The following is a 15,779-nucleotide window of genomic DNA, read 5'->3' as shown; positions in this document are numbered from 1 at the left end:
AATACATTTTCTTGATGGACTATTTCTTTATTGATGGCTGTGCCACGGGCGTCGCCACTCAGCAGCTCCTGGAAACAAAGTATTAATTTGGATCAGACTCAACTGGACTGGGGTGGTGTTCAGTGGCCACTTACAGCACACGGGCCATGGGTTGGTCCAGAGCTAAAGAATCATATCAGTGCACGTACAATCTCTAACAATGCTACTGGCTAAGTGCTCCTGAGCCTGAACGTGTGAGGGAGCTTGGGGAATGTCAGTATAATCAGTGGTGGTGTCTGGGAGCCTGACAGTGCAAGAGAGCTAACAGAACCACTTGAGACACTACTGAAGGTATGAATTCAGTTTGATGCATTTTAAGGAACAGCTTTCTAGAAGAGGACCTGTTTTTTAAAGTCTTTCCAAAATCAAGGTGGTTTTCGTGCTTGTTCCCCAGTGTTACTCTCTGTGCCAGTCAGAGAAATGACTTCTGTTACCCAGAGTGAGCACGGAGCTTTAGCAGAAACAATCATATCTGCTTGACAATTCTTCGCCGCTGTCTTTGCAGGAGTGCGTTGAGTCAGTATGAATTTCATTACTTTTCTCCTGAGAGGCTCAGAAACTTTGCATCACCACTAATGACCTGAACCAATAGAAAATGCAGAAATATTTGCCAAAAATTGCAGGGAAATTTTTGCCACACTTTGTGGAAAATTGCAAAGAGTTAATTAGTGCTATTGAGGTACATTTTACTGCCAACCTACATTTTTTCACTTTACTGATAAAAACAAAACATGAGGAAATAACACAGATTGTTACAAAAAAAATTAATTTCTTCTTTAACATAAACTGGGTGGCCCATTGCGGGGTGGGGGGTCACTCTTGCACTCTATCCTTAAATATAAATATAATATGTAAAACTGTACATAATATATATATATTTATATTATGTTCACATGTATGGGGATGCTGTACCTTTAAATGTCTCTGCTAACAAAACCTGCAGGGATTGCTGTCTGGACAGGATAAGGGTAAACGCCCCAGATTTAGTTTGCAACATCAATATGTAAGACCACATGTGCGGTTACGCGGGCAAAAACTTGTATTATTTATTGGGAGCTGGGTAGCTAAATAAGGCGATGCTCAGTTTACCTCGTGGTCACTAGCTTTTAGGTCAACATCTGGTACGTGAAGATCTTGTGGGACTACCATAGGGTCGAGAATGGTCTCTTTGTTTCTACAAACTTTAGTTTAAGTGCTGCTAGTATTACAGTTTAGAGTGATACTAGCGAAATCCATTTCCAGCTTTTGCCACACATGGGGGTCCGGAGCTGCTCCACCCACAGTTGCATCAGATACACAGCGCGAGAGGCCCAAGTGCCAGGAACTACATTTTTGGGGGGTTTGTAGTGGAGGAGAGTGTTTATAGCGAATTTCACGGAAAAATTGCGGACGCATTTTTCTATTGGCCAAGATCATCATCCCCATCCTTAAAAAGCTTTAAGTTTAAGCCTGGACCCATCCCTGCTCTCAAATTACCGCCCCATCTTCAACCTCCTTTCCTTTCCAAGGTCCTTGAACAAGTTGTTGCTTCCCAGCTTTGCTCCTTCCTCTCCCACCACTCCCTGTATGAAACCCTCCATTCGGGTTTCCATGCTGCCCAAAGCACAGAAACAGCCTTGGCTGAAGTGACAAATCACATTCTGTCCATCTGTTGACCCTCAATTGTCCTTCAAACCCCACATCCTGCCTTCCCCCACCTCCGCAACATCACCCGGCTCCGCCACTGCCTCTCCCCTTAGGCTGCCAACACTTAGCCATGCATTCATTCCATCCAAGCACAATTATGCTAAGTCCCGGCTTGTAGGTCTGCAACTCATGTCAGCCTCCAGCACCAGCCTCTGTCAACCCATCGCATCCATTCTCGTCTAGCTTCACATCCCCAGAGGATCAAGTTGAAAATTCAACTTGAAAATTCGATGTTGAAAGAGTGAATAATGAATTTTATTTGGAGAATGTTGGCCAGGACACGGGAGAGAGAAACTCCCTTCTCTTTTCGAATAGTGGCACGGGATCTTTGAATGTCTACCCGAACAAGCAGATGAGACCTCAGTTCACCTTAACACCACCTCCAGCACTGCAGCATCAGCCTGAATGGTGAGCTCAAAGAGTCAGAGCCTGAGTCACTAAATTCTGTGGGGCTTGAACACACAACCTTCTGATTCAGACTGTCAAAACAACACACAGTACCAGAGAATCACATCAACACCACAATTACTGAACACCAGTGAAGGCTGAGAGTGCAAAGTCATCGTTAGTGTGACCTTAAGATATGTAAAGTATTCCCGCCAGTCTAACCCACTCTCCCCTCCAGTCTAACCCACTCTCCCCTCCAGTCTAACCCACTCGCCCCTCACTCTATCCTCGCTACCCCAGTCTAACCCCATTCCCCACTCATGCCCCATTCTAACCCACTCTCCCCTTGCTGCCCTCAGTCTTACCCTACTCTCCCCGAGACTAACCTCACTCTCGCTTCTGTATCAGAAGATTGGGGATTCATTAATAATAAAAGCCCCTGGTTGGGATTTGGAAACCACATGCTGACACTCCAGTGCAGTGCTGGGGGATCGCTGTATTGCCAGAGGTGCCATCCTTTGATGAGACATTAAACTGAGGTCCTGTCTGGCTAGTGGGTAGTTAAAGGTCCCATGGCACTATTAGAAAAAAGGGAATTTCTCTCAAGTGTTCTGGCTAACAATCCCCCAGATAAAATTGATCATTGATTTCATGGTTGTTTGTGAGATGTCGCTGCGTGCAAATTGGCTGTCGCATTTGCCCACAAAATATACAGTCACTACACCTTACAATATATGATGTGAAGCGCTTTGAGATGTCTCAACAAGGTGATTAGGCGCTGTATCAAATGCAAGCATGATTATACATTATACAGTGGAATGTGCCGGTTAACCCCAATTTAAAATAGTTGTTAAAAGAAACAGAGGGGAGGTGAGGAGAAATGTTTTCACACAGCGAGTTGTTCGGATCTGGAATGCATTGCCTGAAAGGGTGGTGGACGCCGATTCCAAAACAACATTTAAGAGAGAAGTAGATAATTATTTGGTGAGGACAAGTTTGCAGGGCTATGGGGAGGGAGCAGGGGAGTGGGATTGAATTGGATAGCTCCTTTCAAAGAGCCGTCACAGACACGATAGGCCGAATGGCCTCCTGCGCTGTATAATTCTATCGTTCAATGATTCTAAGTCTATTATGAGGCACTTTATCAAAAGCCTTTTGAAAATCCATATAAATTACATCAACAGCACTACCTTCATCCACCCTCTCCGTTACTTCATCAAAAATTAGGTTTGTTAGACATGATTTGCTTTTAACAAACCCACATTGGCTGTTCTTTATTAACCCATACTTTTCTAAGTGAAAATTAATTTTGTCCCGGATTATAGTCTCTAGAAGTTTCCCCGCTACTGACGTTAGGCTGACTGGCCTGTAGTTCTCAAGTTTATCCTTCTGCCCCTTTTTGCACATAGGAAACCATTTTTGTACAGGGGAGTAACATTTGCAACCCTCTGGCACCACCCCGGTGTCCAAGGCGGATTCAAAGATTGTGACCAGAACATCCGTTATTTCCACCCTTACTTCCCTCAGTAACCTAGGATGCATCCCGTCCAGACCGGGTAACTTATATACTTTGAGCACCGACAACCTCTTTAGTACCTCCACTGTCATGATGAGCTTTCACAAAATGTGGAATGCAGGTGAATGGTCAAATTCAGCAACACTGGCAGTGTGTACTTTTCAGAGCCAGCTGCAACATTAGACAAGCTGGAGCTTGTCACGCCAGCCTCAGGCGTGTGTCAGCCTGGCTCAGTGGTAGTGCTACTGCCTCAGAAGGTTGTGGGTTCAAGCCCCACATCGGGATTTAATCGCATACTCTTCTAAGATGATCATATACTGCAGCACGGGGAGGGGGGGGAATGTCGCATTGTCAAAGGTGCTGTCTTTCGGGTGAGACATTAAAACTGAGCTCCCGTATGCTTGTTCAAATGGATATAAAAGCACCTGTTGCACAATTTGAGAAGGGAGTTTCGCTATGTATCCTGGCCAATAATCCCCCGAATAAGCAGTGGTCATTCATGTCATGGCTATTTGTGGGGTTTATTAATTATTAATAAAACAACTCAGAGGGGACCTCAATAATACTTTAAGATGACAGTAGAACAACAGATTTAGAGTTGTAAAGGGTAATTTCAGGACAAACACCAGGAAATTTTTCTTTATCCAGAGGGTATTTTACAACTGGAAAAAGTTACCAGGAAGGGTGGTTGAGGCCAGGATAAGAACACAAGAATTAGGAGCAGGAGTAGGCCATTCAGCCCCTCGAGCCTGCCCCGCCATTCGATAAGATCATGGCTGATCTTCAGACCTAACTCTGATTACCTGCCCTATCCCCAAATCCCCTAATCCCTCTGTTTTTTAAAAATCTATCAGTCTCAGCCTTGAAGATGTTCAAGGACTGAGCATCTACAGCCTTCTGGGGGAGTGAATTCCATGAATTCACTACCCTCTGAGTGAAGAAATGTTTCCTCAATTCTGCTCTAAAAGGCTGACCCTTAAGTTTAAGACAGTAACCCCTGGTTATAGATTCTCCTACCAGGGGAAACAGACCCTCAGTGTCTACTGTATCCGGCCCTTTAAGAATCTTTTATGTTTCAATATGTTTCATACTGGGACTCGTTTGAAAAGCAACTTGATGATGTGATGGGGGAAGATGGGATTTGTGGGACACTGCTGTGCCCTATTATATTACATAACAAAATTTGTGGGACACTGTGTTTCACCAACAAAATACACAATTGCCTCACTTTACAGTATATCCTGTACAACTGTTTTGCAGCCAGACTGAAAACGACAGAGGCAGCAAAGGACAAACAGTGAAGAGGCTCAGGGTCGAGGCACTGGTACAAAGTCGTCTCAACGACATGATACAGTGTTATATCAATCAAAAAGATTATTGTTAGGGTTGGATTTCTGTAGGGAAGAGATCAGAAGGGCCGAAGGGCTTTCTTCAACAAGAGTTTCTAAGGCTTGTTTGCTGCTCCAATGTAAAAGCAATTAAAAGGCCGTTGGGTTTGCCAAGAAGAGTGCAGTGTGGGACAGGGAGGGGAAGCAGCAGCAGCTCCTGGACAAAGTACAAAACAACTGCTCAACCACACAGTGAACTGTAACACTTTGATGTATAAAAACTTTACCAGATGGAGACATCAGGCATGAAGCAGCTAGGCATGAGGTTTAGATATTCCTCAAGTCAAATTGGGCAGCACTACTTCAAAGCAACATTTACATCCAGGCAGGAATTTGTTTGTTTGCCCAAGGCTCTCCACTGAAGCAACATTCAAATCAAAAATTGTAAACTAAATAAAGAGAGGAAACTTTAAAGGTGTTTGTACTCAACAGAGTGAGGGAAGGCAGCACTCAGACAAAAAACTTATGGGAGAATTATGCACAAGGCTTATAGAGATACAGTGAGTCAGAAATCATTTAGGAAAATTATAATATAACAAGCTTATGGCTTTTTAGATTGTAGTTTGAAACCAAGTTTCCTTGAAACAGTGTGGGATAAAGCATTTTCCCACAGCTCAACAAACTGTCAGCCCGGTTCAGTGAGTGTCAGCCTGACTCCCCGACACAAATGGGGAGCTGGTGGAGGTTACACAGGGAAGCAGGGGGGTGACACAGAGGGAAGCAGGGGGGTGACACAGGGGGAGCGGGAGTGTGTGTGACACAGGGGGGAGCGGGGGGGGTGACACAGGGCAGAGCGGGGGGAGGTGACACGGTGTGTGGGGGGGAGTCGGCTGTGCACACACTCTTGGCTCAGCGCTGCTGTGTTGGGAGAATGGTTACCTGGTGTGATGCACAGCTGGAAGGAATGGAGCTTGTTTGCGTCTGGGAAATCCAGTTTACACGTACCTGCGGAAACCAGGGGGGAGAAAGTAAATGTAGAAGCGTGTTGTTCCCAGGAATTAGTGGACAGAGCTATCAAGAAAGATTGGACATGTTGCAGCTGAGATGATTGAGTGGGGACCTGATCGAGGGGTTAAGAAAGGATTCGAAAAGATGGATGTTTTTAGGCTATTTTCATTGGTGGCGAGTCCAAAACAAGAGGGTATAAATATGATAGAAAATGTATAGGGAAGAAATTCTTCACATAGATTTACTAAGTATTGAAACAGACCATTGGCTCTACCAGGCCTTGCCTGTGTTTACTCTCCAGGCGAGTCTTCACCCATTCCTTACTTCAACCCATATCTTTCTATTCCCCTCTCCCTCATGTGAAGGTCTCGTCTCCTGTTGAATGCATCTACACTATCTGATTCAACCACCACTTCAGGCAGCGAGTTCCTCATCTTCACACCTTTCTGCGTGAAGTAGTTCTTCCTAAATTCTCGATTTACATCCCCTAGTCTGTCCTTTTGTATGGCCTTATCTACCTGTTGCTACTTTTAGAGATTTGTGGTTCTGAATCCTCAGATTTCTTTACTCCTCTTAGGCTCCTAACATCTGAGCTTTCGACGGCTTCTTTATTTTTTTTTACCAGTTGTGGGTAGTGAAAATGTGGAATTCACTGCTGGAGCCCATGGTTGAAGTCAGGGTTATCCTCAGGGGAGAAGGGAATAGAGGAGTAGAGGAGAGGGGTGTGGTACAAAAACCAGCAGAGACTATTTCTGTGCTGCACTGCTCTATGTAAGAGCCTGGGTCAAATAATGCAATGAGCCAACCATTACTGCTGGTTACATGGTGGTATTAGTACAAGGACACACACCGTCTATTAGTTTCCAATCCCCTGTGCCCAACTCAGGGTGAGGGTAGGGATGAAACCAGTGATACAAATGGCCATCTCTCCAGAACTGAGTTGTTTATAGAGTTGGGAGAGCAGCTTGAAGGCTGTTGTGGGTGCCAGGAGACGATCAAACACTGCACAGGAGATGCCAGTGTTAAATAGAGGGTCACAGCACTGAGCCACGTATTGTTAGTGACACTATCATCATTATCCAATTTTACACCCTACCTTTGACTAACCCTTTATTCTTTATAGGCTTATAAAATACCCAGTCGAGCCTAAATGTGATGAATATGTGGATGACAATTTCAGTGGCCTGAGAGGTGAGGCAGTGGTAGAGTTGGACGATGTTGCGGAGGTGGGGGAAGGCAGAGCGGGTCATGGTACGGATGTGGGGGAAGAAAGGGCAGTTAATGGTTAAACAAGACGCCAAGTTTCCTGTCTGGCTGTGTGAGGTGGAGTGTGTATCTGTTGATGGTGATACTGCCAGTGCCTGAGGTGTGGAGGCGCCGAGGTTTGGCAATCAGGAGAGCGTTGGTCTTGTTGACGTTCAACTGTAGAAAGTTAGCTCTCTTCCAGGACTTGATGTCTGACAGACATTCTGTCAGGACAGCAGTGGTCCTGGAGTCAAGGGTGGAGGCAGAGAGGTACAGTTAGGTGTCATCCGCATGACCCCATTCAATATCTACATGCTCACTCTTGATGACCCCATGCGAATGCGGGGACTGGAGGAGAAGCTGTTTGAGACAAAGTGGAAAATGGTGTGAGAGGTTTATATCTGAACCATTCAAGATTGAGATGAGCGGAAAGGCAGTCGAGCAGGATAGAGTGGTCAACAGTATCAAAGGAGGACGAGGAGACAATGGGAGCCCTGGTCACAGATGGACAGAATGTGATTTCGCACTTTGACCAGGACTGTTTTTGTGATGTGGGCAGCCTGGAACCCCGAATGGAGGGATTCGTATAGGGAGTGGCAGGAGAGGAAGGAGCGAAGCTGGGAAGCAACGAGTCATTCAAGGACCTTGGAAAGGTTGAAGATGTGGTGGTAATTTGAGAGCAGAGATATAATAATAATAATCCTTGCATTTGATATAGCGCTTTTCACGTCTTCTAGATGTCTCAAAGAGATGGATCCTGGGAAGGTTTTTTTGAGGATAGGAGTGATGACGGGGTGGGAACAGTGCCAGTGGACAAGGAAGAGGTTGATGAGGTCTGTGAGTAGAGGGGCAAAAAGGTGGAGCTGGGAGGTAAGGAGAGGGGTCAAGGGAGCAGGTGATGGGATAGCCAACAAGGAAATGGGAAGGTTGGGAGAAATGTTTTCATGCACAGAGCAGTTGGGATATGGAACACCCAGCCCGGAGAGGTGGTTGAGTGAAAACCCAGGTTGGCCTTTAAAAGGAAATTAGACAAAGAGTCAGCTGCAGGGATGTGGGATAAGGGCAGGTCAGAGGGACTGAAAGGATTGCTCTTGAGGGAGCAGCACAGAAACGATGGGCCAAATTGCCTTATTCTGTGCTGTAAATTTCTAGGGTTTTAATACACAGGCCCATGTGGCTGGGAGAGTAAACACAACAACAAATTATATTTGTTTAGCATCGTCGGGAGGATGTCTCAAGGGGCTGAGACACAAAGCCCCGAGAGGGTAACATTACATGCATTGTTCACTGAGTAAAAAGCAAGAGATACTTACTGGGCAGGTTTGCTTCAAGCTCTGCAACCTCTGGTGGGAGGAAGAGGAGACAATATTAAGGTGGAATTTAAACCTCCCAGTGATTACAGATATAATCAAGAATTACAAGCTCACAAACCTGACATTCAGACTAACTAGTCTATGGTTATACTCCACACAACGCCATCCCTCCTATCCCCTCTCTCACACCCCTCCTATCCCCTCTCTCACACCCCTCCTATCCCCTCTCTCACACCCCTCCTATCCCCTCTCTCACACCCCTCCTATCTCCTCTCTCACACCCCTCCTATCCCCTCTCTCACACCCCTCCTATCTCCTCTCTCACACCCCTCCTATCCCCTCTCTCACACCCCTCCTATCTCCTCTCTCACACCCCTCCTATCTCCTCTTTCAAATCCCTCTCTTGCGTGCTAAAGCTCAGGCTCCTTTCTTCCACCGTCACTGCGAGGTCAGACTGCGCCACTCTGAGGCAAAAAGAGACACGCCTTTCACGTTGGAAGAATGTACCAAGGCGCTTGACAGTCAAGGATTTAGACATGAGCCAGGGTTCTGATCAGGAGGGGTGGCAGGCCGGGAGGGTACAGGTAGGAGGGTGACTAAAGGTGCGATCCAACAGCACCGTTTACTAACAACAAAGTTAGTGTCACTGACAGCCACAGCTGCTCGGTGGCCAGTTCCAGGCAGGATTCCCCATTAGCCACGGCCCTGGCCCACAAGAAACTAAACTCCTCTACCCAGCCTCAGCTTTGTGGGTGCTGCATCAGTTAGTTATCACCCTATGGCACAGTGTACATCCAGCCCCAACACCAGCGCCAGACAGCAGCTAGGTGAAGAGCCCGCAGTTTCATAGCAGAACATTTTGAAAATGTTTTACAGAAATAGTATCAAGTGTAGTGACTGTTATACGGGCAAACACAGCAGCCAATCTGTGCACAGCAAAGTTTCAACCGGCCAGGTGGCGAATGACCAGTCTATCCTAGGATTGTTGACCAGGACACGGGGAGAAACTCTCTTTTCTTTTCCAATAGTGTCACAGGATCTTTAACATCCACGACTGTATCTTCCAGTTATCTTTCGCCGCCAACCTTACAACTACCCCGGGAACAGCCAGGGCTTGCAGCACAGTGTGACTACTCTAAAGGTGGTGGCGTTGTGCTCACAAGTTTGAATGGGTTTAATTCGATGTTCGGGCCTCTAACATTCGGCCAGTAACAGCACCTCAAAACGATGCAAATTACACAGCAAGGCAAATCAAATCCACACAGCATCCCCAAAATGGAATACTTTCTGCTGGCAGAGAAAAGGAGGGACAGATTACTGACCTTTGGCAATCGTTACACCCTTTAAATCAATTGTAAGTCTCCTGGGAGGTCATTATACATTATATTTTGCCCACAATATACAGTCAATTCACTTTACAGTATATTCTGTGAAGCGTTTTGAGACGTCTAAAAGACGTGAAAAGCGCGATATCAAATGCAAGGATTATTATTATTATAGAAATAACTGCTTTGTTATTGCAAAGTAACTCTAACATTACCCTAAGCACATTGCCACATTGCTTCTGCGGTGTTTAAAATAAACCTTAAGAAAAGCCAGATGGGCCGACATAAAAGTAGATTTCCTTGGCCACACTGTCTCGGGTAGGTCTCTTGGAGGGTTATCTACATAAAAATAGAAAAATTGTGACTCCTAAAAACAGAAAACAATTGCAAGGAATTGTGGAGCTGTGTAATTATGCCTGCAATTATGTGCTTAACTCTTCTGTGCTGGTAAGACCTTTATATCAAAGGCTCACAAATGCAGGGGAGATAGAAGGCAGTGCAGATCTTGACCACATGCAGTCGGAGGTATCTTGCCATCTTGCAAGATGCCATCTTGCAGGGCTGCCCGCTAGCACTTAGAATTTGAAATGACCTTTTGGTATTGTTGCAAGTGGGGGATGAATCCGCGATAGTAAAGATCTATCAAGAGGGGGAATCAATTTCTCTTAAATACATTAGTTTCCAAATCCAATTTGAGTTTCACACTTGGTTATTAGCGAATTTGGAGTCAGTGAGCGAGCAAAAGTGAGTAGCGAGCAAGTGAGTGAACGAGTGAGCAAATCCGTAAGCAAGTGTGAAGAGTGAGCACCAGAAAGCAGATGCCATTGAGTGAGAGAGAAGGAGGGTGGGAGAGAGGGAGAGAGAGAAAGAGAGGGAAGGGAGAGAGAGAGAGAAAGAGAGAGGGAGAGAGAGAGAGGGGTGGGGGTGAGAGGGGGGAGAGAGAAGAAGGGAGGGGAGAGAGGGGAAGGGCAAGGGGCCGACAGAGGGGAGAGAGAAGGGGGTTAAAGAGGGAGAGAGGAGGATTAGAGGGGAGAGAGGGTTTAGAGGGGGTTAGAGGGGGGAGATTGAGAGAGGGTGATTGAATGAGAGTGATTGAGCGAGAGTTTGAGAGGGGATAGAGAGAGTGTGTGTAGGAGTGAGAGAGTAATTGAGAGAGGAAGAGTGTGTGGGACAAAGGAGGAAAGAGGGGAGGGAGTGATTGAGAGGGGGAGGTGGAGTGTGAGAGGTAAGAGAGAGTCTGAGAAGTAAGAGAGAGTGTGAGAAGTAGAGTGAGAGAGTAACTGAGAGTGTGTGTGCGAGAGAGTGAAAGAGGAGAAAAGACGAGAGCGTCCTCATCCCCCTCTCCACCTCACCTCCCCCCGCTCTGTCCCCCTTCTCTGTCCCCCCTCTCAATCCCTCTCCCTCCCAATCAGCTGTGTGGGTCACTATCTGCAGCAGCAGGACTACATTGCTAAGGACGCGTTTGGTAGGAGACGCGCTTGCCTTCCTGACAGGCTGCAGTAACGGCCGGTATTACTTCCACTCTCTGCGCTGTGTCCTCCCAACCGCCGGCTCCTGTTGCTGCACTGGGAGGACGTTCACCAGGGAGGGAGGGAGTGGAATGTTGGAAATGGTCTTGGGCCGGATAACATCACCCGCCGGGCTGGATGTGGCCCGCGGGCTGCCAGCTGGCCCAGGCTGGATGCGGCCTGCGGACATTTCTCAAATAGGAAATCTGGCCAGCGGCAGCCAAAAGGATGGTCCACCCTGACTTAAGTGTCAGTGACAAGATAAGAAAGACTTTACTGTCATCAGAACTTTACTGTATTTGTTTTTACTGACGTACGCCGCTCCTGCTTCATGCTGTCCATCTGAAGATGAGAAATGCCACGAACGTAGTGCCCAGTAGCTGGACAAACACACTCTTAGCAAACATCAACTCATACATTCTTCCTCTTCATTTGCTACATTCATTCCACACTCCTAAAAGGAGGCAGCGGTCGTTCTTTTGATCATCCCAAGGAGCTTCCCAAGGAGCTGTGAGGTTAGGACACATGCTCTCTCCCACACACCACACACAATCTACTCACTACATCACCTCCTCGTCAAGCACATAAGAGACAAAGGTACGCCTACAAAATACAGTCTCCACTTTACATTCTATCCTTTGAGTGCTTCAAGATGTCAAATGCATGATATCAAATGCAAGAATTATATTTTTACAAGTACTCTTGAGTTGGCAGGAAACCTTTGAGGCCATGCAAGTAATCTTGAATCACACTCTTCACACTCTGAGGTTACACACGGCAAGTGTCCCAAAAAAAGAACATTCTGTGCTCGCTTCACCTTCCAGTTACATGAACAGATTACCAAATTGCACATCAAACACATAAACAAATCACAACTCATCTCAGTGACAGCACCATAGTCAACAGACACCAGGCTGAGATGGGTGAGGAGTGGGGTGGGCAGGCCTTGTGGGTTTAGGAAGTGACTTGAGCTGTGAAATGATCCAGAAGAAGCAGAAATCTGATGGAAATATGCCCATTGACAAAGAAAATATTAAAAAAAAACTCATAGACCAGAAGAAAAACAGGAGAACGGAAAGGGACAGTGATCTTTCAGTATTGCATTATTTATCAGGTCACATTTCACTCTCTTCGCTAATCATTTCTCAAATTGTCACATGACCTCATTTCACCAGCTTGCAGCATATTCTGATCTTTTCAATGACAGAATCAATTCCTCCCCACATCAGCTGGGTTCGAGAGTAAAGCTCCTCTACGCTGTCTGTCCACACTCCCAGCTCAGCGACAGCACAGGTTACAGAGAGAGTAACGCTCCCTCTACAACGTCCATCTAGCCTCCCAGCTCTGGTCGCTGTAGCACAAAAAGGACATGGGAGAAATCGAGAGGACAGAGAAGGGGAACCAGAATGATTGAGGGAATGAAGGGACTGGACTATGAGGAGTGACTAAGTAAATTGGGTATGTTCACGCTGGAAGAGAAGATTGAGAGGCGACATGATTGCTGTCTTTAAGATTCTAAAGGGGTAAGACAATATAGATCAGGACAGGCTGTTTCAACTAGTCCAGAATAGTAAAATCAGAGGACACAGCCTGCACTTGAAGGGGGGTAAATTCAGAGGGAATCTATGGAAACACTATTTCAGTGAGCGAATAGTGAATTTGTGGAACAGGCTCTGTAGGGAGACGGTTGAAGCAGGAAGTGTTGAGTCTTTCAAACACAGATTAGATAGTTTTCTTTTAGGAAATAACATTATGGGATATAGTACATAGGTAGTTCAGGACATATGTGCATGCAACCACCAGGAAGGTGGAAGGCGAACTACATGCACCTTGGTCTTTTTGTCTAGCATTTCTTATGTTTTTATGTTCCCAATACTGTGATTATCAGTCTTGCAAAGATAAATCTTACGTTTTATAGGATTAATCAAAGAGATACTTTGACTTTGAGTGAAGATCAATTCACTTTTCAGTATATTTTGTGAAGCACTTTGAGACGTCTCAAAGACGTGATAAGGCGCTGTATGAAATCCAAGGATTATTATTATTTAAACAGTTCAGTCACAGAGCAATCCTAATAGAAGGTTCAGACTGTCGCCAATTTGCATTATGATAATAATCCTTGCATTTGATATTTGATATCAAGGCTTATCAATGATTCGCAGCAGAGTCGGTATCAATCGGCAGAGGATTGTCAGTGATATGGGCAGAGAGTGGGATTTATAATGAACAATGAGAACACGCACAGTCAAAACTTTCTGTGTCTAACATGTGACCCTGGAGCTTATCATTCCTGGTCAGGCAACAGGGCACCACTGATGGATTGGAGCTAGATGATTAGAATGAGACTGAGTTCATAGAATCATAGAATTATACAGCAAGGAAGGAGGGCATTTGGCACATCGTGTCTGTGCTGGCTCTTTGAAAAGAGCTATCCAAATCAATCCCACTCCCCCGCGCTCTCCCGCCCCATAGCCCTGAAAACTTGTCCTCCCCAAATAATGATCTACTTCTCTCTTAAAAATTGTTAACGAATCAGCTTCCACTCCCTTTAGGCACTGCATTCCAGATCCGAACAACTCACTGTGTGAAAATATTTCTCACCTGCTCTCTGTTTCTTTTATATTTTCTCCTTGTTCACTATCAAATCCCCTCATAATCCTGAAAACTTTCATTAAATGTCCTCTTAAACTTCTCTGCTGCAAGGAGAAGAATCCTCGCTTCTCTCGCCTCTCCACATAACTCAAGTCCATCAACCCTGGTACCATCCTGGTAAATCTCCTTTGCACCCTCTCCAATGCCTTGACATCCTTCCTAAAGTGTGGGGCCCAGAACTGAACACAGTCTCTGGCTGAGGACTAACCAGTGTTTTATAAAGGTTCATCATAACTTCCTGACTTTTGTATTCTCTGCCCCTATTTATAAAGCCTAGTATCCCGTGTGCTTTTTTAACAGCTTTATCTACCTGTCCTGCCACCTTCAAATATTTAGGTATATGACCCCCAGGCCTCTCTGTTCCTTCACCCCCTTTAAGATTGTACCATCGGCTTATATTGCTCTCCTCATTCTTCCTCCCAAAATGCATCAGTTCACATTTCTCCACATTAAACTTCATCTGCCACCTGTCGGCCCATTTTACCAGTCTGGCTATGTCCCTTTGCAGTCTGATACTATCCTCCTCACTGTTTACTGCTTTTCCAAGCTTATACATCGTATACATGATACACATGCTTATACATGATACATCTGCAAATTTGGAAATTGTACTCCCTATACCCAAGTCCAGGTCATTTATATAGATCAAAAACAGCAGTGGTCCCAATACTGACCCCTGGGGGTCACCACTGCAGACTTCCTCCAGTCAGAAAAACAACCATTCACCACCACTCTCTGCTTTCTGTCTCCCAGCCAGTTCAGTATCCAGGCTGCCACTGACCCTTTAACATCGTGGGCTTCTATTTTGCTTACAAGTCTCCAAGGTGACAATTTATCAAACGCCTTTTGAAAATCCATATAAACTACATCAACTGCACAACCTTCATTCACCCTATAATAATCCTTGTATTTGATATAGCACTTTTCACGTCGGGAGGACGTCCCAAAGCGCTTTACAGAATATACTGTAAAGTGAAACACTGTATATTTGTGGGCGAACGCGGCAACCAATTGCGCACAGCAGTGTCCCACAAACAGTTGTAGATTGAAAATGACCAATTTATTATTGTTTTGTTTTGGTTGGAATGGGTATGTACAGGAGCTGGACAAGTGACCTCAGACTTGAAACCTGCTGGCAGAGAGTTCTGCACCTCGCTTCTTTTTTGTTGTTCTTGCTCTTTGCTCCTTTCAGCTCCATCTTGACTTGATCCTGGAGTTGGGAGAATAGGCTTGGGAGATGCGCAAAGCCTTATCCTTCCCGTCATCCTTCAGCAGGGTAGTTTTGCCGTCCCGGGTAAGTTTCTTCAGTTTCTCGGCAGCGCCTGCTCTGGACACTTTGTCAGGTTTGTTAGACATGATTTGCCTTTAACAAATCCGTGTTGATTGTCCTTTATTAACCTATATTTTTCTTAGGGAAAATTTATTCTCTAGAAGTTTCCCCACTAATGACGTTAGGCTGACTGGCCTGTAGTTCCCGGGTTTATCCTTCTGCCCCTTTTTGTACAGGGGAGTAACATTTGCAACCCTCCAGTCTTCTGGCACCACCCCGGTCAATGTCCAAGGAGGATTGAAAATTTTGGCCACAGCCTCTGTTATTTCCACCTCAGTGACCTAGGATGCATCCTGACCGGACCAGGTGACTTATCTACCTTGAGCACCGTCAACCTTTTTTGCACCTCCTCTCAGTTTATTTTCATCTTATTCTACTTCTCTACGCTCTCCTCTCTCTCCCAGCCCACTATGCAACTTGATTGTCCTGTCTGATGCTACAT

The 15,779-nt window shown here is 45.6% G+C and overlaps 1 protein-coding gene across 7 annotated transcripts in view; it reads right to left on the bottom strand.

The window, feature by feature from the left end:
- The window catches only part of ube2f (ubiquitin-conjugating enzyme E2F (putative)), a 136,050-nt gene that overhangs the window by 104,899 nt on the left and 15,372 nt on the right, over positions 1-15,779 (bottom strand). For 6 of the 7 annotated variants that reach the window (XM_042336385.1, XM_042336382.1, XM_042336384.1 and 3 more), the window contains exons 3-4: positions 8,523-8,552; positions 5,896-5,961 (exon numbers count right to left, since the gene is read on the bottom strand). In XM_042336385.1, the coding sequence (XP_042192319.1) occupies positions 5,896-5,961; positions 8,523-8,552 (96 nt within the window). The remainder of the gene's footprint in view (positions 1-5,895; positions 5,962-8,522; positions 8,553-15,779) is intronic. The other variant, XM_042336386.1, reaches the window with a different exon arrangement.

This window comes from Callorhinchus milii, unplaced genomic scaffold (assembly GCF_018977255.1).
Source record: "Callorhinchus milii isolate IMCB2004 unplaced genomic scaffold, IMCB_Cmil_1.0 Scaffold6, whole genome shotgun sequence".
Lineage (NCBI taxonomy): Eukaryota > Metazoa > Chordata > Chondrichthyes > Chimaeriformes > Callorhinchidae > Callorhinchus > Callorhinchus milii.
This window is presented reverse-complemented; position numbering and strand designations above follow the sequence as displayed.